We start from the raw sequence: 23,077 nt of genomic DNA, 5'->3' as shown, positions 1-23,077 counted from the left end.
GGAGGCAGACCGAATGAGGAGTCCACGGTGGCTGGCGAAGGGGCCAGGCCGAGGGCTGGAGGGGAAGGAAGGGCCAGGCAGGCCCGGGGTGGGGCTGGGAGAGGGGCCGGTGGCCCTGAGGGCAGCGCCAGCCCCGGAGGGAGAGCTCCGACCCGGCCGGGGAGGGAGGAGGGACAGGCAGGGAGACCAGCAGCGCTGACACAGCCTCCATGTGTGGAACGGGCTGGGGTTTGGCCCACAGGTCAGGCGTCTGGCAGTATTATGGGATGGAGAGGCCTTAGGAGACAGGGAGAGTATTATGGGCTGGAACAGCCTTAGGAGACTGGGGAGTATTATGGGCTGGTGAGGCCCGGCTCCAACTGGAGGCGGGAGGAAGGGGTGCGGGGCGGGAAGGGGGGGTGGTGGTGGAAGGGAGTATTATGGGCTGGAGGCCTCCTGCGACCAGAGGCAAGAGTATTATGGGCTGGCAAGGCCTTCGGTGGCCAGAGGGGGGAGCAGCGGGGGATGGCACCGGCTGCATGTGACTGAGGGGGGGGCAAGTTGGGGGGTGATGAGTGGGGGTGGGGGAGCTTATTATGGGATAGCTCTTTGTACCTACTGCGGGGACTGCTTCTCCAGAAGATATTATGGGATGTCGTGTGTGGGAGGGGGAGGGGGGCTGGGGGATTATTATGGGATGGTGGTGCAGAATTGGGAGGGCCTGAGGAGAGCTCTTCTCCACCCCCCCCCCCACCAGTTCACCCCTTACTCTCTCACCGTTCTTAGGTCAGCCTCCCTCCAAGAGCCCAGTGGGAACACCTGAAATCCATCTCCCTACACACTTCACCCCCACACATCACCAGCCACTCCCCCTCCATACTGGGCACCTCAGCCCATCCTAGGCATCTGCCCTGTCTAGCAGCCACCTCCGGACTGTGGAGGGGAAAATGTAGCTCCTGGATAATGGGGAGCAAGCCTCCCAGCAAGGTGGTGGTGGCCAGTGGCTCCCACCTGCGCGTCACCTTTGACCCCCAGGTTCTTAGGCCACTCTCCTTCCCTTCCTCCCGGGGGTTCACCAAGTGGGGGCCCTTGGTTCTCCCCTCCCCCGCCCCTCCATTTCCTCTCCACCTCCCTCCACAGCCGTAACCAGTAAAACAGGCGGCCGGCTATTATGGGATGGCTGCTCCCAGCAGCTCTGCAGGGAGGGGGCGGTCACCGCGGAATGTCTCTTGTGGGTGGCTATTATGGGATGGCCGCCTCTCTTCTGGGAGGGGTGGGGGCTAGGGAGGAGAATTATTATGGGATGGACCCAGCACAGCTGGGTGGGGCTGTCCTGGGTAGGTAAAGCTCTGGGGAGGGCAGAGGGGGGAGAGGAGAGGAAGGAAGAGGGAGGGAAAGGCTGAGGAGGGTGGGGTGAGCCCTGGAGCCAGACCTGAGGCCTGGCAGGAGTAACTGGCTGGAGAGGTTTCTTTGGTGACAGCTGTTGGAAGAGGCCCCAGGGGCAGGCTCCATCGAGCCAAAGCCGGGGACACCTGGGTCCTCTGCACATCTTGGGGGTTGCAGAGGACAGGGTATGCATGCGGGGCGGTGCTGGAAGAACTCCCGGGCTAGGTGGCTCAAGTACTCCTTTCCACCTGTGCCTCCCCGAGCCTGGGGACTACGCTCGATGAGCAGATGAACACAGAAAGCCGAACCCCGAAGAAGCAGAGGCTGGGTGGGCTCCTGAGGGACAAATGTCACTCCCCAAGCCCCACGGGGACTGCATCCTGTCTAGCTATCTAGTCTTCACAAATCCTTTCTGTCAGTGCGGAACACTAGCCCCTGGGATCACTGAGCGGCTTCTTCATCCACCCAAAACAGGTGTGAGGAGAGGAACCATAGATTGTGTGCTAAAAACTCCAGGATAACCTCCTCAGGGTGTTATTCTGGGTTCTTGTATACCATAGGGTGGAAACAGAATTCTAGATAACTGGCTAGAGAGGCTGCCCCCTTGGGTGCATTAATTAGGAGATTATACCACCCTTAGTCTCTGTGGGCCAATCATGTTAGTGGCTTATTTATAATTGATCGAGGAGGTGACATGGGGCAGAGAAGAGAGTGGGGGGGTACAGAAGCATGAGGACCACAAAAGCAGCTCAAAAACACAACCTATACCTCCCTGGCATTTGAAAAGACAGGAAGTGGGGGTGGAGATATGGCCCAGCAGTTAAGGAACTGCTCTTGCAGGTGACCCAGGTTCAGTTCCCAGCACTCTCATGGTGGCTCATAACTGACCATAACTCCAGTTCCAGGGGCTGTGATGCCCTCTTCTGTTCCCTTGGCACACTGGGCATGTACATGATGCACATACACACACGCAGGCAAACACTAACACACATGGAATAAAAACCTAAAACGGAGGATTGAATCAAAAGACAGGGAAGGGTTTGGACCTTCTTGTGCTGGTGTCAGGGAGGGGTGGGGAGTGAGAGAAGCAGAGGGTTAAGAGGGTCAACCTGCAGTGACTGGGGGGGGGGTGCTAGAGGAAGGATACCAATATTTCAAATCCTAGGCAAGAGTCTGTGACTCCCTACTTGTAAACCCTCCTTAGTTTATATCCACCCATCACTGTGCTAATGTGGTGTACAGAGGAGAGGTGGGATCTGGGAACTTGGGGGTAGTTATTACACAACTGAATTTGAGGTCCAGAGACAGGGTAGATGTAGGAAAACGGGGATAGAAGGACCTAACAGATAGATAATCCAGCAGCACTATGTAGGAAGGAACAGCTTCCCTGAAAGGAGGGGTGCCTACATTATAGTGTCTTAAAGGAGCCACATCCTAGCTGGGCATGGTGGTGCACACCTTTAATCCCAGCACACAGGAGACAGAGGCAGTGGATCCTCTGAGTTTGAGGCCAGCCTGATCTACAGAGCGAGTTCTGGGACAGCCAGGGCTACACAGAGAAATTCTGTCTCAAACAAAACAAACAAACAAACAAACAAATACACACACACAAAACAAACAAACAAACAACAACAACAACAAAAACCCACCAAAAAACAGGGACTGGAGAGTTGGCTCAGAGATTGAGAGCACTGGCCGCTCTTCCAGAGGTCGTGAGTTCAATTCCCAGCACCCACATGGTGGCTCACAACCATGTAGAATGAAATCTGGTGCCCTCTTCTGACATTATACATGCAGGTAGAACATTGTATGCAAAATAAATAAATAAATAAATAAATAAATAAATAAATAAATAAATAAAAAAGAAGCTCGAATGAGGGAGACTATGGAAACCTGTGGGGTGGAGGGAATGGCCGGTACACCACAGTAAACACAGCCAGAGGGTGGTCCAGAGAGTTCAGGTACGTTTTGGAAATAGAAAATATGAACTTCACTCGCCTTTAATCCCAGCACTCCGGAGGCAGAGGCAGGTGGATCTCTGTGAGTTTGAGGCCAACCTGGGCTACAGAGTGAGTTCCAGGAAAGGCGCAAAGCTACACAGAGAAACCCTGTCTCCAAACCCCCCCCCCAAAAAAAAAAGAAAAAGAAAAAGAAAAAGAAAGAAAGAAAACATGAACTTCAAAGATGATGGTGGGAGCTTTTGGCAAGAACTCAAGAGGGTTTGCTTGTTTTGAGACAAGATCTCTCCATGTCTCACTGGCTGGGCTAGATTTACTGTGCAGACCAGGCTGGCCTCAGTCTCAGAGATCTATCTACCTGTCTCTTGAGTGCTGGGGTTAAAGGTCTACCACCATGTCAGACTTAAGGTCTTAAGACCCTACCTAGTCTTAAGGTGAGAAAATACTTAAATGTGTAATGCTCATGGTTATCCTCACAGGATTTGATGGAACAACACTTCCAGCATCACCGGTAATCTGGAAGCAAGGAGACTCGTTTTCTGAGTAAAGTCTCAGCTGCTTCTCCAGCACTCACTAATCCAGTCCTTTGAATTCCACAGGAGAGTGTTTTCTATTGGGCTCTTTCTCTAGGGAGGTGAGGTGAGAAGTGCAAGAAGAGACGGCATGAGGACCTTCCAGGTCGGGTCAGGAAGGCCTCTTCCGGTGAGGGAGTTCCGCTTCCTTTTCAACCTGTCCAGCTCCCACAGGCCTTTGCTCTTCCTGAAACAGGCAGATTAGAGCAGAGGAAGGCAGCTCTGGCCTAAGGGAAAGCGGCGTGGAGACAGTGGGGCGGGGATGCTGGTTTTCACTCACAGCCCCAGCTTCTGGAACCCAGAAAGAGGGGCAAGTGGTTGGCCTGGAACTCAGAGACTAACTTGCTTTTGCTTCCCAAGAGTTGGTGTTGGGAACACCCTCCACCACACCATGCCTGTATTTATTGATTTCTTTAATTCTGGGTGTGAAGTGGAGGACCGGGTCCCAACAAACTGAGGATGGGAGCAATTGGTGGTATTATGAGGCCTCAGGATATATAATTGGGGAGTGACTGAAAAAAAAAATGTAGGACATTGAACATGAAGAGAATTTGGTATTCAGGAATCAAGGTATGGGCTGGAGAGATGTCTCAGGGGTTAAGAGCACTGGCTGCTCTGCCAGCGGACCTGGGTTCCATTCCCAGCACCCACAGGGTAGTTTACAACCACCTGTAATTCCAGTTGCAAATGATCTGATGCCCTCCTCTGGCCTCCATGGACATAAGGTATTATAAACATGGTACATGGGCATATGTGCAGGCAAAATTACTCCTACACATATTAAAAAAAAAAAAAAGCTGTTTGTAGTGGTCCACACGTATACTCCGAGGATTTGAGAAACAGAGCAGGAGGATGGAGGACGGTGATTTGAGACCAGACTATAAAAAGAGAACTTATCTCAAAAATAAAACAAAACAAAAGAACCATTGGGTGTAGTGTCAAACACCTTTAGTCCCAGCACTCAGGAGGCAGAGGCAGGCAGATCTCTGAGTTAGAGGCCAGCGTGGTCTACAGAGCAAGTTCTAGGACAGCCAGGGCTGTTACACACAGAAACCCTGTCTCAAAATCAACAAAATGGTTTAATGGGCTTGAGAGATGGCTCAGTGGTTTAGAGCACATGCTGTTCTTGCAGAGGACCAGAGTTCAATGCCCAGCACTCACCACACACACACACACACACACACACACACACACACACACACACACACACTAACTAAAATTTTAAGAAACTCTATCTCAAAACAAAAACAACACCCCCCCCAAGCAAACAAGTAAAAACAAAATGAGGGTAGCACCTGAGTCACAGTGATGGCTTTCAAGGAGACACGTGATAATGTTATGGAATTTCAGCATTCGGAACATTGACTGGATGAATGCTGCTTACCAATCACAATCCCTTAGCATGCAGGGACCAGCCAGGAGATAGATTATCAATCTCTGTTCTCCTCTCTCCTGAGGCCTCTCCACTGTGGATCAACCCCGGGGGCCTTGCACACCCTAGGCAAGCACTTTACTAGTGAGTGACAACTCCAGCTCTAGGTGATATCTTTGTTGCTGTTTTGAGACAGTCTCCACTTTAGCCCAGAATGGCCCCAAACTCAGGATCTTCTTGTCTCTGCCTCAAGAGTGCAGGGTTGGAAGGTATGCATCATCAGACCCTGCAGGAGATTAGTTTGATAACTGTTCTCTTATAAATCCTCTCGATCAGTGGTTCTCAACCCGTGGGTAGTGACCCCTTTGGGGGTCTGAATGACCCTTTCACTGGGGTCGCCTAAGACCACCAGAAAACACAGATATTTACATTACGATTCATAACAGTAGCAAAATTAGTTATGAAGTAGCAACGAAAATAATTTTATGGTTGGGGGTCACCACAACATGAGGAGCTGTATTAAAGGGTAGCAGCATTAGGAAGGTTGAGGACCACTGCCCTAGAGGGACCACCTCCCCAGACCTCTATGGGGAATGTCATCTCTTCTGAGAGCTAAGTAAGGATTCATTCAGTTCTCTACGACAGGACATAGGAAATAGTGGTCAGCAGTAATTCTTTTTATATTGTATCATGGTCTCTTTGGTTGTTTAATGCTTTTTTTTTGAGCTGAGGACCGAACCCAGGGCCTTGCACTTGCTAGGCAAGCACTCTACCACTGAGCTAAATCCCCAACCCTAATGCTTCTTTTAAAAGTATTGATTTACTGGTGCCCTGTTAGCCCAGTTGGGTAGAGCATGGGTGTTGATAATAATGTTTATTTATTTGAGACTTGTGTCTACCGAAGCCCAGGCTGGTCTTGAATTCTCTGTGTAGCAGAGTATGGCCTTGAACTCTTGATCATCTTGCCTCCTGAGTGCTGGGATTACGGACATGTGACACCGTTCCCAGCTGTTTACGTTTCTTGCAGGAAGGCACCTGTGTCTTTGCATTCCTAGTTGTACCAGCTTGTACCTTGCTCGGTACTGTCAAAGGTATGTTAAATGAACACGAGTAATGGTGAGCAGAGAGAGAGCAAGGCTCAGAGCTGGGTGTTATAGAGGATCCTCAGTTCACGAGGTGATGATGGGATATCATAGGGGCTGCCGGGACTTGAGAGAGGCAGTGGAGAAGACTGCCGGGATGTTGAGAAATAGTGATTGGGTGGGGGTTTATAATCCTATGGGATGTTCTGGGTCAGTTAAAGTTGATGCAAGTTTTTCATCTAGTCAGCGTATTATTTGTTTGATTTTACACAAAATTTCAGAGCTGGAGGTAAGCATCTAGAATATTCCTGGGTTCTGATTGGATTGGATGGGGCTCTAGGTTGGCCCTCTGTTCCTGAGTGTCTGCAGATGGTGAGCTAGGGAGCCCAAGGTCCTGGACACTGAGAGACTTCTGGCCAGAATTCTCCTCTTGCCCAGAAAGGGAATAAGGTATGTGCTAATGGGGGCGGGGACAAGGCCGCCGGTAGTTTGCCACACCCTCTCTGCTCTTGGGTGTTGGGAGAGACTGACACCTTGTAGAGATGGGGGAGGTTGTGAATATTATGGGATGTCTGGCCAGAAGACCTGTGTGAGGTAGTGGAGTGCAGCACAAGTATTATGGGATGTGGGTGGCCCTGGTTTGCGTTGGGAATATTCTAGTATCATGGGCTTCTTGCAATTAAGGGATGTCCGGGTAGACGGAGTAAATGATGAGACGTTTTCCCACCGTTAGGGGAGAGGAGATGGAGCTGTCCATTTGTGGGGTGACAGTAGAGCGGCTGGTCATTAGGGAGTATCTCCTTGCTAGGGAGGAGTGTGATTCATGGGCCATGGAGCTAGAAGGAGGCTAGGAGGGCTGGGGGTGGTGATGTGAGCATCTAGACTCTGGACCCTGGTGCGCAGGGGCTGAGGGCAGCTCAGGGGGTTGGCCAGGATGGGCTGTCAGTATGGAAAGTGGGGGACTGAGTGTTACGGGGCTGTGCGGGGGAGGAGGCCGAGTGTCCGTTGCTGGAGTGTGGGGTGGGTGAGTTTCTGACAATCATGGGATATCAAACTGGGGGTGGATGAAGGGTGGTTATTATGGGATGTTAGTGGGGGATGGGGTTGAGTATTATGGGATATGAGGCTGAAGTGCTGGGAGGGGTGCTTATTATGGGATGGCCAAGGGGGAGGGAGGGGGAACGAGTTATTATGGGATGTTAGCAGTAGGGCCAAGAGTGAAGAAGTTGGCAAAGAGTGCTTATTATGGGATATCTGAGGTGGGGAGCAGGTTGAGTTTGTAAAAGGTCCGCACTACATGTCAGTAGCCCCCGGGCAATATATATGCATGGAGTGTTGGGGGCGGGGTGTGTGTATGTGGGGTGTCCGTGTGTATTATGGGATGGCCAGGAGGTGGGCGGTTGCCCGGGTGACGCGCGCGCGCGCTCGACGGGGGCGTGGCCAATGGTTGCCTGAGCGACGAGGGGGCGGGGGTTGCCCGGGAGACCTAGGGAGGAGGGTGGCGGTAGTGGAGGGGGGGGGTTGGAGTTGGTTGAGGTTATTATGGGCTGTCCGTGGGGGGGCGGGGCCTGTGCGGTGGGATTTCCCGGCCGGTGTTTCGGGCCCTTTAAGAGGCGCCGCCGGAGCCGGAGCCATTTTCCCCCCTTCGGCCGCGGCGAGGAGGAGCCGGAGCGGGAGTGACACCGGCGGGACCCGGCGCGACCTGAGGCGGCTCTAGGGTGAGGAGGGCGCGAGGCTCCGGGCGAGGCGCCCGTCCCGGCCCGACGCCGTGCCGGGGGGTCACCCCTTCACCTGTCCCTTCCGCGGGCGGCCCCCGGCCCGGGAGCGGACCCTCTCCCCGTCCCTGAGGCGTGCGGGCTGCCCGCGGGCGGCGGCCTGGCCTGAGGGAGCCGCGCTCCCCGCGCCCCGCTCCCGGGCCCGGCCTCCCAGCAGGCCGGGCGCCCGCCCCTCGCCCTGGGCTCGCCGGCCCCCCGGGACACGTGGCCCGGCCCCCTTCCCGGTGGGAGCTCGCTTCCCGCCGGCGGCGTCCCGGCTCGGGGGGACCCCGGAGCGCCGGGCCTCCACGCCCCTGCTCCCCGCCGCTCCGGAAGAGAACCTGAGTTGTCCCGGAGGACAGCCCTGGGAGAGCTGCCCTGCTGTCTGGGGACTGGCCCCTCCCCGGGCGCCGAGAGGCGCCCCCCCACGCCCAAGTGACCTTGTGTCCCCGGGCAGCGGCCGCCTCCCCCGGCCCCCTCGGCGCCTCGCCGCTCGGGTCCCCCCCTCCCGGCCACTCCGGGCTCAGGCTAGCCCAGCCTGTCCCCCCCTCCCACCATGCACCAGCCTGACCTCGGGGGTGGGGGTGGGGGGGGCATCGCTCCCGCTTCTCGGGGGGCTTCGGCTGGGGAGCCGGCTCACGGGCTGTCCCCGAGGAGTGTGGAACTAAGTTCAGCCTGAGTGGTTCGGGTGCTCGGCGAGGGTGGCAGGGCCGGGGGGGGGGGGGCGGAAAGAGCGGGTGGGGGAGGGGGACGGCGCGTCACTCACTGTTCTCCCCCCCCCCTCCCCCGCACAGTGACTCGGGCTAGTGTCGAGGGCCCCAGGCCGCAGGCAGGAGCAGCTGGGCCAATTCCCTGGCCGGGGAGCGGAAGGGGATGGCGTCGGGCCTGGGCTCCCCGTCCCCCTGCTCGGCGGGCAGTGAGGAGGAGGACATGGATGCACTTCTGAACAACAGCCTGCCCCCACCCCATCCAGGTAAGAGCTTCCCAGAGGGCCCAGGGCAGGAAGGAGGTGTCGGAGCTTTCCTGGAGACTTGTGCGAGGCTGTGTGCAGCCGCTTGTCTCCTCCTGTGCAGGGAGCCCAGGGCGGAGGGCATCCGAAGGGAGTGGTTCTCTTCTGCGGAGCTCTAGTGTGTTGTGGGGGCGGGGGGGGGGGGAGTGCGGGGGCGGGGGGAGGTGGAAGCCATGTGCCTCTTGGGCACCGCGGACCCAGATGTAAGCCGGCTGTACGCAGGGCTGTCTGGAATACTCCGCAGTTCCCAGTTGAGGGAGCTCTCTGGGTTAGCAGGCATTACCTGGAGCAGGTTCTTAGGAGGGCCGGTGGCGGGGACGATCCCGGAGACTCTGGTGGTGACATGGTGGGGTGTGGTGAGATTTCTGTTGTAGGAGCCCAGCCGGGCGTCTGGGGTCTCACCGAAAAGAAAGCGGGTGTGTTGGTTGCTCTCTGTCCGATTATTTTTAGCTTGTGATCAGTTACCGGGTTTCTGCGCTGTTGAAGAGTGTGAAGTTTGAATCTCGCTCCTTACCGGATCTAGAGAACTTTTGAGTTAGGCAGATTATTGGAATTTTTTGAGTGGGGAAGGGATTGGGGCACTAGGGGAGGGGCAGTAGCCTAGTAAGGAGAGGCAGAGGGAAGGAAGGGACTTCTCCCCTGGGGGGACCTAATCCTGGCTTCTTTCCTAGAGGCTTGGGTCACTCTGAGGTAGTTCGGGGTCTGGGTTGGTGATGTGAGGTGTTTGTGTGGGTGTGTTAGGGTTTGCACTCTGAGTGTTTTGGGGTGGCTGCCTTGACTGGCTAAACCCGTAGAGTTATAACCAGCCTGCCTGAGTGCTTGTCCTCAGGTGATGGTTGATGTCATGCTTATTAGTGGATATCTTCTCTTGTCTCCTTATTCAGAGCCCCTTCTTAATACACCTGTTGGTTTATTTGACTCTCGTTCACTTAAAAAATTAAAATTTAAATGAATAAAAGACAGCCCCTCCCCACCAGCACCAGTTCTTTATGCCCCCACCCCACCCCCTTCTGGAGCCTGGTGGTCCCGGGGCTTTTTGGTTGTTGTTGTTTTTGTTTTTCTATTTTTTTTTTCGAGACAGGTTTTCTCTGTTTTGTAGAGCAGGCTGGCCTCGAACTCACAGAGATCCTTCTGCCTCTGCCTCCGCCTCCCTAGTGCTGGGCTTAAAGGCATTCACCACCACCACCACGGCCTGGCCTGTTTTTGTTTTTTATGACATAGTTTTTACTTCTGCCTTTTCCTTAGATCCAACTCAATTTTGAGGTATCCAGAAGAAATGCTTTTCAAATTTGCCCCCCCCCCCCCCTGCTTTTTGGGACAGGTTTCTCTGTGTGATTTTGGTGCCTGTATCTCCCTCTGTACACTAGGCTGGCCTCGAACTCATAGAGATCCGCCTACCTCTGCCTCCCAAATGCTGGGATTAAAGGTGTATGACACCACCTGGCTTTTTTTTTTTTTTTTGGTTTTTCGAGACAAGGTTTCTCTGTGTATCCTTGGCTGTCCTGGAACTCATTCTGTAGATCACACTGGCCTCCAACTCACAGAGATTAGCCTGCTTCTGCTTCATTGGGATTAAAGGCGTGTGCCACCACTGCCCAGCAAATTTGACATTTTCTAACTTAGAATTTTTCACTTCAGTCCGAGACCATTTAAGAGAACTGATATTCTTGATATCTTTGGCCGCAGGAGTGAGGGTCTTAGATTTGCATCTCATCATCTGGGTGTAAGGCTGCAGGTTTCTGTGCCTTGATGGGGTGGTGGTGGTGGTGGTGGTGGTGGTGGTGGTGGTAAGGAGGAAGGCTTACTTTTCCTTCACACTCTTTGTGAGGGCAGGATGAGCAGTGCTGTCCCCCAGTGCTGGCCTCATCTTAGCCTTCTGGTAACCCGTTGGTCTAGGGCTTTCCTCCCAAGTTGAGTGTGAGCTATTCAGGCTCAGTGTGAACTCTGCCCCAATATGTAGCCTGACCCAGTTTTTCCACGGACACACCCAATCTGCCCCTTTCCCAAATCTCCCTCTATCTCATGCAGTGGTTGCTTGCCATTTCAGCATGTGATTTGCCTGAGGAGTTTAAGGGTTGTATATGATATCTTCTCTGCCTCCATGGACTTGTCTTTATCTCTGCTCTATAGGCAGAGATGAAGAAGGGACATGTAGCTGATTAAGGGGTGGTGTAGGGGCTATGGGGGCGAAGCCCTTAAGAAAATGGTTGTTTGGGGATCAGAGGGGCCTCCTAACCTCTGACTTGATCCTGGGAAGTGTGAAAATGGGAGGCCTGTGGTGCTTTGTACTGCCTTAGGATCTGTCTAACTTCAGAAGGGCAGAACAAGAGTTATTCATTCTAGGGCTGCTTCTGGGGCTCAAGAGCTAAGAGTGTGTGTGGAATTGAAGAGAACATGTTGTTTGCCTGTTCTCTTGGTCCTGCTCCATTTGTGGAGTCTCGGCATGACTTCTATATGTTGGATAATATTCTTGTTGGATGATGAGGGAGCTGAGCTTCGAGACTGGTTGTGGGCTCCAGTCCTCAAGCTAAAGCTTTTGGAGACCTTCAAGGGAAGAAGGTCATAGGGTTGATAACCTCCACTGAGCCCTTGTTAAATCGTAGTTGTAATGTCTTAAAAAATTATGATTGAGTGAGTAATGCAGTCTTTCAAATAGTGTCACTCTTCATGCTGTCTTGGTTTGCTTGCCTGGCACATCAGGGTGACCTCTTACAAACCGTGTCATCCTTGAGTAGGTATAGAGATCATTAGCTGTGGACCTGGGGCCAGGTAATCATTTGGGAAGTTTTCTTTGAGGGTACTCTTTGCTCTGTGTACTTCTGTCGGCTCCACCCCCTGCCCGCCACTTCCTGTCTGTCCTATGTTGGCACTGGGTGCCCTGGGCTGGCTTCTGCGGTCAGGAGCCATTTTCCTTCTCTTCAGTGGGTGAGGCACTCCCTTCTCTCTCCTCCCTTTCCTACTCCCCCCTTCTTGGGCGGGGGTGGCTTGGGAAGAGAGCGAGAAGAGGGAGGAGGGAACTGGGAGCTGGTGTACTTGTCTGGTACAAAGAAAGCTCCCTGGCAGCCTTCTCCCTCTGTGCCCCTTTCTACCTATCCTTGCCCAGGATCTCCAGTGTTACCCAGGCTTTGTGTGTTCTTCTAGCCAGGGAAGGAGGTAGAGCCAGATGGGAGGGGGGTTGGGAAGGGGAGATGGTGACAGCTGGGCTGATTCCGGGCCCCTAGGGAGAGGAGTCGCCTGACCCAGGAGAAAGCTGGGAAGAAACAGTAGGACTGGAGATGGAGAAAGGAGACTGGGAATGGGTATGAAGTTGAACTGGAAACTCTGGTGGTTTTGAACAGTGATAATCCCGAAGGGCTTTGATACGGGTGTGATTTCTTAGACCCTGAACCTGGTATTTGATCTGGGGTGGTAGGGTGAGGATGGAGTTTGTGTTTAGTGCCTTCTGGTTATGCTTCCCTCACCCCTGTCCTATGGGCTGTGTGGCCACTTGAGGGAGACCTGGATCCAGTTCTCTTGCTTGCTGAGTTCCAGGCAGCTCCATTGAGCAGTGTGGTGAACACAGAAGGTGGCTGGAGTGATGAGGAGAGAGCTAGGGCCTGGACAGCTGCCCGAGGTGGGCCTGCTCTAGCCTGGCAGGCCTGTGTCGGGTCTACAGCTCTCTTTGTCTGTCTGTGTCCTGGGCATCCGCTCCCTTCTGTGTGCTTACTGTAACAGTTCTTTCTCTTGGGGGGAATCTGGGACGAGAGGTGGGAGAGACATTCTAACCCTCTGGATTAGGTCCTCACTTTTGCCAAATGTGTGTAGACAATGAAGAAGACCCAGAGGAGGATTTATCAGAAGCGGAGACTCCAAAGCTCAAGAAGAAAAAAAAGCCTAAGAAACCTCGAGACCCTAAAATCCCTAAGAGCAAGCGCCAAAAAAAGGAGGTGAGTGGGTGACTGAATGTTCTGGGGAGTGAGAGGAAGAAGGAGGTGCTCCAAGAATGGTTGTGGGCCTGAGGGTATTTTTCCTTCTGGAGCCGGGGGTCAGGTCCTGGGGTGGGCTCAGGACTGTCCTGAGGTCAGCATGTGTGTAGCATGTGTGTCGTCTCCCTCTCCCCTTCCCTGCTCCAGCGTTTACTCTTGTGCCGGCAGCTGGGGGACAGTTCTGGGGAGGGGCCCGAGTTTGTGGAGGAGGAGGAAGAGGTCGCTCTGCGGTCAGACAGCGAAGGTAGCGACTATACCCCTGGCAAGAAGAAGAAGAAGAAGCTCGGACCTAAGAAAGAGAAGAAGAGCAAGTCCAAGCGGAAGGAGGAGGAAGAGGAGGAGGAGGATGACGATGACTCCAAGGTGCCTAGACCTCTGTCTTGTCCCCTTTCCTGCTAGAGCCTGCCCCTGGTTCTCAGATACATTCCTGCCCTCTAGAACTCCATCTATCTCTCCGTAGAGTTTCGAGTACTTCCTCTCTAGTTCTCCTGTACCCAGCACTTAAAAGCCATAGTTTCAACTTGCATTCTCTTAGCAAGTGTGGGCAGGAGGAAGCAGATTCTTCTTGACTGTGTTCTCTCTGCAGGAACCGAAATCATCTGCCCAGCTTTTGGAAGACTGGGGCATGGAAGACATTGACCATGTGTTCTCAGAGGAAGATTACCGTACCCTCACCAACTACAAGGCTTTCAGCCAGTTTGTCCGGTAAATCAGGAGGATCTTGGGGAGTGGAAAGGGAGGAGACTCCTAGAATTTCTTCTTGTTTCCTTTCCTCTTTTATACGTGGCCATCTTTCTTATTCTTGTCCTTTTCTCTACCAGACCCCTAATTGCTGCTAAAAACCCCAAGATTGCTGTCTCGAAGATGATGATGGTCTTGGGTGCAAAGTGGAGGGAATTCAGTACCAACAACCCCTTCAAGGGCAGCTCTGGAGCTTCGGTGGCGGCTGCAGCTGCAGCGGCTGTGGCTGTGGTGGAGAGCATGGTGACGGCTACTGAAGTCGCACCCCCCCCTCCCCCTGTGGAGGTGCCTATCCGCAAGGCCAAGACCAAGGAGGGCAAAGGTGAATGGAGTTGAATGAAGAGTCCAGGGTGGGCTTGGGAAGTCTAAAGACAGCATAGGAATGCTGGGTCACCCCTAAGGGAGGTGGCAGGAGGGAGGCAGGGGTGAGCCTCAGATTTAGAAGGCAAGGCAGAGTTGAGCAAGCTTAGGTGAAGACTTCGTTCTCCCATCACTGGCCTTGTGATGGACATTTGGCTGTATCTGACTTTAGGTCCCAATGCTCGGAGGAAGCCCAAAGGCAGCCCTCGAGTGCCTGATGCCAAGAAGCCTAAACCCAAGAAAGTAGCTCCTCTGAAAATCAAGCTGGGAGGTTTCGGCTCCAAGCGTAAGAGATCCTCGGTGAGAGCCTGGTTCATCCCACTGGGGGAAGAGGGAGCTGTGTGGTGGAGAAGGATGTTGCTTTCTGTCAGGTACATAAGAATGTGGGGTATTATTACTCAGGCAGGTGTGACCAGGCTTCCTCTGTGCAATTCTTGCTGGGGTTCTTTACCATTCTTTCCTTGGCCTGGGCTTTTAACCTTGTTCTTTTCTCATTTTTTTCAGAGTGAGGATGATGACTTAGATGTAGAATCTGACTTCGATGATGCCAGCATCAATAGCTACTCTGTTTCGGATGGTTCTACCAGCCGCAGTAGTCGGAGCCGCAAGAAACTCCGGACCACTAAAAAGAAAAAGAAAGGTGTGTTTCTTTTCTGTACTTAGGGGATGGGACAAGGTGGGAATGGCCAGGGAGAATCTCCCTTAGGAGATAAGGGTGGGGGAGGAGGTTTTGTTCTAATAATTGGGCTTTCCCTCTTCCTTGCCCAGGCGAGGAGGAGGTGACTGCTGTGGATGGTTATGAGACAGACCACCAGGACTATTGTGAGGTGTGCCAGCAAGGCGGTGAGATCATCCTGTGTGACACCTGCCCCCGAGCCTACCATATGGTGTGCCTGGACCCAGACATGGAGAAGGCCCCCGAGGGCAAGTGGAGCTGCCCACACTGTGTGAGTACCTGGCTACTGGCACCCCTGGGAAGGTACCCCTAAGGGCAAGGGTGGGGTGATGAGTTTCTTTGGGCCTGGGTGGAAATAGAAATGGCAATGTCCTTGGCTGTCAGCTTTGAGAAACATCTCAAGGCACCATGGCAGTAGGTTCTGGCTTGGGGTGGGGGTGGGTGCTAATAATCTGATCTCCGGTTCTTTATTTCAGGAGAAGGAGGGCATCCAGTGGGAGGCTAAAGAAGACAATTCTGAGGGTGAGGAGATTCTTGAAGAGGTTGGAGGTGACCCAGAAGAGGAAGATGACCACCATATGGAGTTCTGTCGAGTCTGCAAAGATGGCGGGGAGCTGCTATGCTGTGACACCTGCCCTTCTTCATACCATATCCACTGCCTGAACCCCCCGCTGCCAGAGATCCCAAATGGGGAATGGCTCTGTCCCCGTTGTACTGTAAGTGACTTGAGTGAGGGCGGGAGATGGGCGCAGTATCTCATAATAGCACAGGGTTTGCTCTCGTTAGGCATTGTGAGGCTGGGGAAGGGTCACAGACCTACACATTGTCTAGCTGAGACAGGAATTTCTTTTTTTTCTCAATTAGTCTTGGGACACCATCTCCTGTGTAAACATAGAATTAACTGAATAGAGGAGGTAGTGTCCTGGCAGTCCTGTTCTAGTTCAGTCATTCCTGTTTCTTTCTTTCTTTCTTTTTTTTTTTCTCTTTTTGGTGTTTTGAAGTGATGTCTCATTACATAGTCCAGGCTGGCCTTGAACTTACTATATGTATAGCTCAGGCTGACCTTCAATTCATGGTATCTCCTGAGTGCTAGGATTATAGGTGTGATTCCTACACATGGCCTTGTCTTTAAAAACTTTAATTTTGGGAGCTGGAGAGATGGATCAATGATTAAGAGCACTTGATACTCTTACAGGACCCTGTTTTGTTTTGTTTTTATATATGTCCTGCCTGTCCTGGAACTTACTATGTAGACCAGGCTAGCCTTGAACTCAGAGATCTACTTGCCTCTGCCTCCTGCCTGCCTGCTGCACTGAGGTCTCTTCCCCTTCCCATCAGTTCTTTGTTCCTCTTTAATAGTATTGTATCTACTTGTATGTCCTCTGTACATACGTGATTTTATGTATCTGTAAATTTAGGACTCAAATATTAGAGAAAACTAGACTTTCTAAGACTGACTTACTTTGCCTATATAATATACCACATTTTCTTTGTTCTCTGTTGATGAACACCTGGGTTGGTCCCTACACAAGCTCTGCAATAAACTTTTTATTTTTCAGACAAGGAGCTCATTATATAGCCCAAGCTGGCCTTGAACTCATGCTGTCCTACCTCCTCTTCCTGAGTATTAGGAGCAAAGCTCAGGTTTCTGTGCCCAGCCAACTTCATTTAGTCTGGATGTCTTGCCTCAATTCTTAGTAACTTAAGACTGTTCGAGAGCCCATTTACTTATTGCCTTTAAATTGCTTAGGATGGAGAATTGCTTGGCTCTAGTTCTGTGAATTTTCTATGCCTAGCTGTTTTGGGTTATTGTTTAAAGTATAGCTCCTTGGCTTTTTTTTTTTTTTAAAGCTCTGATGATGTCCAGAAAGGGAGAGAAAATTCTAGTGTTCTTTACCTAGGGAGGGTCATGGAGTTAGGTTTTATTTGAAATGAAGTCTTAATGACTCATTGACAAGATTAAAGTTGTGGGCTTGTCTACTAATTTGTTTTTAATTATTTAAAATTCTTTTTGATTGGGTCCCACTTTTAGCCCTGGCTGGCCTGAAATCCACTGTGTAAAACAGATAGGGTGGTCTCTAATTAACAGAGATCTACCTACTTCTGCCTCCCCGCTGCTGGTGTCAAAGACTTAGGTCACCAGGCTCTCTGTTAATTTTACTTCCTGGCTATGATGGTACATTATCTAGCAGAGGCAGAGGCAGTAAGGACCTCTGTAAGTTTAAGGTCGGTCTGGTCTATATATTGAATTCCAGGCCAGCTAGGGCTCTACAGCGAGCCTTATATCTGAAAAGAAAATGTGTGTGTGTGTGTGTGTGTGTCTGTCTGTCTGTCTGTCTTGTGTATGCACATGTGTGTGCAGGGGTCCAGGCCTCTGTGCCTAAGGCCAGAAGAGCAGCAGTGTTCTACTCTATTACTCCATCTTATTCCTTTGAAAAGAATCTTACTAAATAAATCTTACTAAACCTGGAGCTAGGCTGGCAGCTAGCAAGCTCCCGTGATCCTTGGGTCTGCTCCCATGGCACTGGGGTTACAGGTGTGTGTGACTGTGTGGCTTTCTATGTGGGTGCTGGGGATTTGTTTTATGATGGGTGTTTTGCTGTATGTATGTATGTACACTATGTGTATTCAGTGAGAGAAGAAGGTGTCGTGTCTCCTGTTACTGGAGTTACAAATGGTTGTTAGCCACAATGTGAATGTTGAGAATCAAATATGGTTGCTCTGGAAGACCAGCAAGTCTCATCTCTACAAATGCTAGCCATTTTATTCATGTTCTCATCCTGTGCAGCAAGCGCTGTTACCCATAAACATTACTGCTTATTCATTCTTGGGGAATTTCATACATCTCCCTGTGCTTTTTAATTAAGAGAAAGTGGTCTCTTTTTCAGTGTCCAGCTCTTAAGGGCAAAGTGCAGAAGATCCTAATTTGGAAGTGGGGCCAGCCACCATCTCCCACCCCAGTGCCTCGGCCTCCAGATGCTGACCCTAATACTCCCTCTCCGAAACCCTTGGAGGGGCGGCCGGAGAGACAGTTCTTTGTAAAATGGCAAGGCATGTCTTACTGGCACTGCTCCTGGGTATCAGAACTGCAGGTAAGCCTGGCACAGGCTGTATGTGGGGCGACCCTGCAGAGGTCGTGAGAAAAGAGCCGTGTGAGTAGGGGCCGGAGGAGCTCCAGGGTGGTTTACTCTCTCTCTCTCTCTCTGCTCCCAGTTGGAGCTGCACTGTCAGGTGATGTTCCGAAACTATCAGCGGAAGAATGATATGGACGAGCCACCTTCTGGGGACTTCGGTGGGGATGAAGAGAAGAGCCGAAAGCGAAAGAACAAGGACCCTAAGTTTGCAGAGATGGAAGAGCGCTTCTATCGCTATGGAATAAAACCGGAGTGGATGATGATCCATCGAATCCTCAACCACAGGTACCTGTTTGGCGCCCTGGACGTAGTGTACCCATGGAGGCTCTTACTAAAGGGCCTAAGAGAGTGGGCATTGCCATTGACTTACTGTGCTCAGGAGATAGTCTTCTTTAATTCAGTGACGGAGTCCTGGAATTTGGCCCGTAGGAGAGTGTAAAGTAGAGAGAGATTAGTGATCCAAAGACATATACTACTGAGGCTCTGAATACACGTGGAGTCTGGTAGATTTAGAATGGTTTTGTCGGTGTTTTTTTTTTTTTTTTTTTTTTTTTAAAGATTTTACTGTTCTATTTTTTTTTTTTTAAGATTTTATTTTTTATTATGTATACAGCATATATGACAGCAGGCCAGAAGAGGGCACCAGATCTCATTACAGATGGTTGTGAGCCACCATGTGGTTGCTGGGAATTGAACTCAGGACCTCTGGAAGAAGAGTCAGTGCTCTTAACTGCTGAGCCATCTCTCCAGCCCCCCCCCCCTTTTTTTTTTTTTTTTTTTTTTTTTTTTTTTGAGACAGGGTTTCTCTGTGTTGCATTGGAGCCTGTCCTGGAACTCACTCTGTAGCCCAGGCTGGCCTTGAACTCACAGAGATCCGCCTACTCCTGCTGGGATTAAAGGCATGCGCCACCATGCCCGGCCGGTTTTGTCAGTTTTTAAGAGCAAGGCTGATTGAGGAGGTGAGGAAAGTTGCCTTCTGGCTCTGAGGAGTTTTTCTTTATTGACCTTGCAGTGTGGACAAGAAGGGCCATGTTCACTACTTAATCAAGTGGCGAGACTTACCCTATGATCAGGCGTCTTGGGAGAGTGAGGATGTGGAGATCCAGGACTACGACCTGTTCAAGCAGAGCTACTGGAATCACAGGTAGGCAATGGGAGGAAAGAGATGAGGTGCTCTCTTGAGAGGACCCCTTGGCATTGTGGAGTTTTCATTCCTAGGGAGTTAATGAGGGGTGAGGAAGGACGACCTGGCAAGAAGCTCAAGAAGGTGAAGCTTCGGAAACTGGAGAGGCCTCCGGAGACCCCAACTGTTGACGTGAGTTGGTGGAAGGGGAAGGGCATCATTTGTTGGGTGGGCAGTATGTCTGCCTGTTGCAGCCTCATGGTGCAGCTCCAAGTCAGCCTGCAGATGGCTGTACTGTAAATGCTCCTTCTGCACAGGTCTGTAAATCCGAAAACACTGCGATTTCCTTCTTTCTTCTCCATCAGGAAAAACCCACAGAAGAGATTGTATATGATGACAAAGTGTTATCTAGGGAATGGTCTTATACACAAGGGCTTATTTATTTATTTGAGAAAGGCAGAGTCTCTTGTAGCTGAGGCTGGCCTAGAACTCCTGATCTTCATGTCTCCATACCTCCCAAGTGCTTTGATTGCAGGTGTGCACCACCATCACACCTAGTTCCCTCGCAGATCTAGTGGAATTAGTGTATTGTTAGTGAATCTTTAATTTTCATATTTTTTTAGTGCTCTGTTTATTGTTTGAATAACATTGGTGTTTTGCCTGCATGTATGTCTCTATGAGGGTGTCAGACCTTGGACTGTTAGCTCCCATGTGGGTGCTGAGAACTGAACCCAGGACCTCTGGTAGAGCTGTCCGTGCTCTCAACCACGGAGCCATCTCTCCAGCCCTAGTTTTCATATTGAACTCAGTTCTTCAGTTTCAGCTCCTGAAGTAGGAGCATTATAGGCAGGTGCTACCGTGCCTGGCTTCCTTAAGGGTTTTGTTGTTGTTTTTCTTTTAGCTTGGGGGGGGGGGCGCGGGATCTAGTGAGGCCATGTGAAGGGGGAAGTAGCTACTGTCTTCCTCACGTCTTTACCAGCTCTTGTCTTCTCTCTTATCCTTTAGCCAACAGTGAAGTATGAGCGACAGCCAGAGTACCTGGATGCCACAGGTGGCACTCTGCACCCCTACCAAATGGAAGGCTTAAACTGGCTGCGCTTCTCCTGGGCTCAGGGTACTGACACCATCTTGGCTGATGAGATGGGTCTTGGGAAAACTGTGCAGACCGCAGTCTTTCTCTATTCCCTCTACAAGGAGGTAAGAATGGAGAGATGTTAGTGTTTGTGTGGGTGTTTTGTGATTGTATTCTTTTCTTGTACTTGGAGGAGAGGGAGGAAGGGAAGAAGGACGTTCACTCTGAACATTGCTGAGGGACAAGAAGACATAGGTCTGGCAGTGGAAATTTTTTTCCTTAAAATTGTATTTGTGTGGGTGTTTTTCCTGTAAGTACGTCTGTGCACCACCTGTGTTCCGTGCTTGTGGAGGCTAGAAGAGGGGGTCCGATCTCCTGAGACTGGAGTGACACACTGAGCCATCATCTGGGTCCTGGGATCTGAACAGGGGTCCTCTGCAAGAGTAGCCTGTGCTCTAAGCCAGTGAGAGACCCTACAGTGACTCTTATGGGAATGGAGCCATGGTAGACTTAGTGGGGGAGATGGAGTGCACATGTTTTGAGGTCAACAGAATTGTGGGTGGACTTAGTGGTAGGGAAAGTCTTGGTGGATGAGTTCGGCATTGTCAAGGTGGGCTGTTAATTTTTGGAAAAGAGAGGGTCAGACAGCTTTCGTAAAGGAGAACAATGGCGGGGCAGGGGTGCAGTGTCAGACCTCAGCTTCACTGGGGGTCAGGGAGAGAGGTGGAGTCTGGGGTGTAGGATGATGGGCTCTTAGCCCTGATCCTGCCTGCTTTCTTCCTCCTAGGGTCATTCCAAAGGCCCCTTCTTAGTGAGTGCTCCTCTTTCTACCATCATCAACTGGGAGCGAGAGTTTGAGATGTGGGCTCCCGATATGTACGTGGTAACCTATGTGGGTGACAAGGACAGCCGTGCTATCATCAGGGAGAATGAGTTCTCCTTTGAAGACAATGCCATTCGTGGTGGCAAGAAGGCCTCCCGAATGAAGGTATCTCAGTGCGGGGAGGAAGAGGATACTGTTGGAGAGGGAGTCACTGCTTTGGGCTTAGTTTGCTGCCTCCCCTGGTCTCTGGGTAAGGCAGAAGGGTAGCTGGGAGCAGGGAGAGCCCACCTGTCCCTGGCTGTGCTGATACTGGAGGAGTGGACCAGTAATGAATCACCAACTCATCTTTATGCAGAAAGAAGCATCTGTGAAATTTCATGTTCTGCTGACATCCTATGAATTGATCACCATTGATATGGCCATCTTAGGTTCTATTGATTGGGCCTGCCTTATTGTGGATGAAGCTCATCGTCTGAAGAACAATCAATCTAAGGTGAGAAGGAAGAGAGGTGATAGTCTCCAGTTTTAGTCTTTTGGGAGCTCATCTCTTTGAAAAGAAACCTAAGTAGAGAAGAAAGGAAAAATGGTCTGTTTCCTTCCTTCCTGTGGTAGCAGTTCTGTGGCCAGGCCTTTAAGAGTGATAACAGCCATAAGAGACTTAATTTCGCTGGACAGTGAAACAGCTTGGGATTCTGTAGAGATACATTGGTGCCCTGATTTTTTGAATTTCACCTCTCTTCTCCAGTTCTTCCGAGTTTTGAATGGTTACTCACTACAGCACAAGCTGTTGCTAACTGGGACTCCATTACAAAACAACCTGGAGGAACTGTTTCATCTGCTCAACTTTCTCACCCCTGAGAGATTCCAGTAAGTGTGTTTATCACTGTCAGTCCATGATTATCTTGAATTCTTCTTGTTGCACGTCTCCTATATTACTTTCCTTCCTTTGTTTCTACCTCTCCAACGACTTTCTTTTTTTCCTGAAGCAATTTGGAAGGCTTCTTGGAGGAGTTTGCTGACATTGCTAAAGAGGACCAGATTAAAAAACTACATGACATGCTTGGGCCTCATATGTTGCGGCGGCTCAAAGCTGATGTGTTCAAGAATATGCCATCCAAGACAGAGCTGATTGTGCGTGTGGAGCTGAGCCCTATGCAGAAGTGAGTGTGAGGTGCAGAAGCACAAATCCGTCTTGTAATCCAGCTAGACATGTGCATTTTGCCAAGGGTTTCTCCCATGTAGAGCTCGTAGGCATCTGGTGACAGGAGCAGGCAGGGCCTGAAGAAACTTGAGACCTGGGAGCTGGAGCTTGTAGTTCTTAGTTATACCTTCCAGTGTCTAACATAACGACCGTGTGGCTAGTGCTTGTTAGCTTAGCTGCACAGTGAGGAAGGTTGGAAAGATGATCTCAGGCTGTTGGGTCTCAGGCATCATTAGTCATTTAAAGACTGGGGTCCAACCTGTCCTTGCATCTTGTTCATGTAGGAAGTACTACAAGTATATTCTCACACGGAATTTTGAAGCACTTAATGCTCGAGGTGGTGGCAACCAGGTTTCCCTGCTAAATGTGGTGATGGATCTTAAGAAGTGCTGCAACCACCCTTACCTCTTCCCTGTGGCGGCAATGGTAAGTTGTGCCACCTCTTTGTCCTCCCTGGGTTGTTCACTCCTCCTTGTGGGCTTCTTTAATACATTTTCCTTTGCTTCTGTCACCAGGAAGCCCCTAAGATGCCTAATGGCATGTATGATGGCAGTGCCCTAATCAGAGCATCTGGGAAATTGTTGCTGCTACAGAAGATGCTTAAAACCTTAAGGAGGGAGGGCATCGGGTGCTCATCTTCTCCCAGGTATGTGGGCCCAACTAGAACTTTGGAGACAGTGTGGGACAGCTCTAGTGACTGAGAAGAGAGTTATCACCTGACAGTTCTGTAATTCAGCTGTTCCTTTTTACAGATGACCAAGATGTTGGACTTGCTAGAGGATTTTTTAGAACATGAAGGTTATAAATATGAACGTATTGATGGTGGGATCACTGGGAACATGCGTCAGGAGGCTATTGACCGCTTCAATG

The 23,077-nt window shown here is 51.2% G+C and overlaps 2 protein-coding genes across 2 annotated transcripts in view; both read left to right on the top strand.

Annotated features, from left to right (window-relative positions):
- The first annotated feature begins 942 nt into the window (after positions 1-942).
- On the top strand, positions 943-8,771 carry LOC114708822 (vegetative cell wall protein gp1-like). The gene is made up of 2 exons (XM_028892354.1): positions 943-1,014; positions 8,067-8,771. Exons 1-2 carry the CDS (start codon positions 943-945, stop codon positions 8,769-8,771), a joined length of 777 nt encoding a protein of 258 aa, XP_028748187.1.
- Chd4 (chromodomain helicase DNA binding protein 4) overlaps positions 7,942-23,077 on the top strand; it is a 37,444-nt gene continuing 22,308 nt past the window's right edge. The window contains 23 exon segments of the mRNA XM_028892376.2: positions 7,942-8,067; positions 8,898-9,076; positions 12,917-13,038; positions 13,246-13,440; positions 13,664-13,782; positions 13,899-14,140; positions 14,351-14,478; positions 14,683-14,818; positions 14,947-15,125; positions 15,331-15,570; positions 17,743-17,946; positions 18,068-18,273; positions 19,001-19,132; positions 19,207-19,303; positions 20,117-20,308; positions 20,971-21,171; positions 21,362-21,499; positions 21,752-21,873; positions 21,993-22,166; positions 22,492-22,633; positions 22,723-22,807; positions 22,810-22,853; positions 22,960-23,077. Of these exon segments, the coding sequence (XP_028748209.1) occupies positions 8,977-9,076; positions 12,917-13,038; positions 13,246-13,440; positions 13,664-13,782; positions 13,899-14,140; positions 14,351-14,478; positions 14,683-14,818; positions 14,947-15,125; positions 15,331-15,570; positions 17,743-17,946; positions 18,068-18,273; positions 19,001-19,132; positions 19,207-19,303; positions 20,117-20,308; positions 20,971-21,171; positions 21,362-21,499; positions 21,752-21,873; positions 21,993-22,166; positions 22,492-22,633; positions 22,723-22,807; positions 22,810-22,853; positions 22,960-23,077 (3,316 nt within the window). The 5' untranslated portion in view covers positions 7,942-8,067; positions 8,898-8,976.

This window comes from Peromyscus leucopus, chromosome 3 (genome assembly GCF_004664715.2).
Source record: "Peromyscus leucopus breed LL Stock chromosome 3, UCI_PerLeu_2.1, whole genome shotgun sequence".
In the NCBI taxonomy this organism is placed as follows: Eukaryota; Metazoa; Chordata; class Mammalia; order Rodentia; family Cricetidae; genus Peromyscus; species Peromyscus leucopus.
The sequence above is the reverse complement of the archived record's forward strand: the minus strand, read 5'-3'. Positions and strand labels throughout refer to the sequence as shown.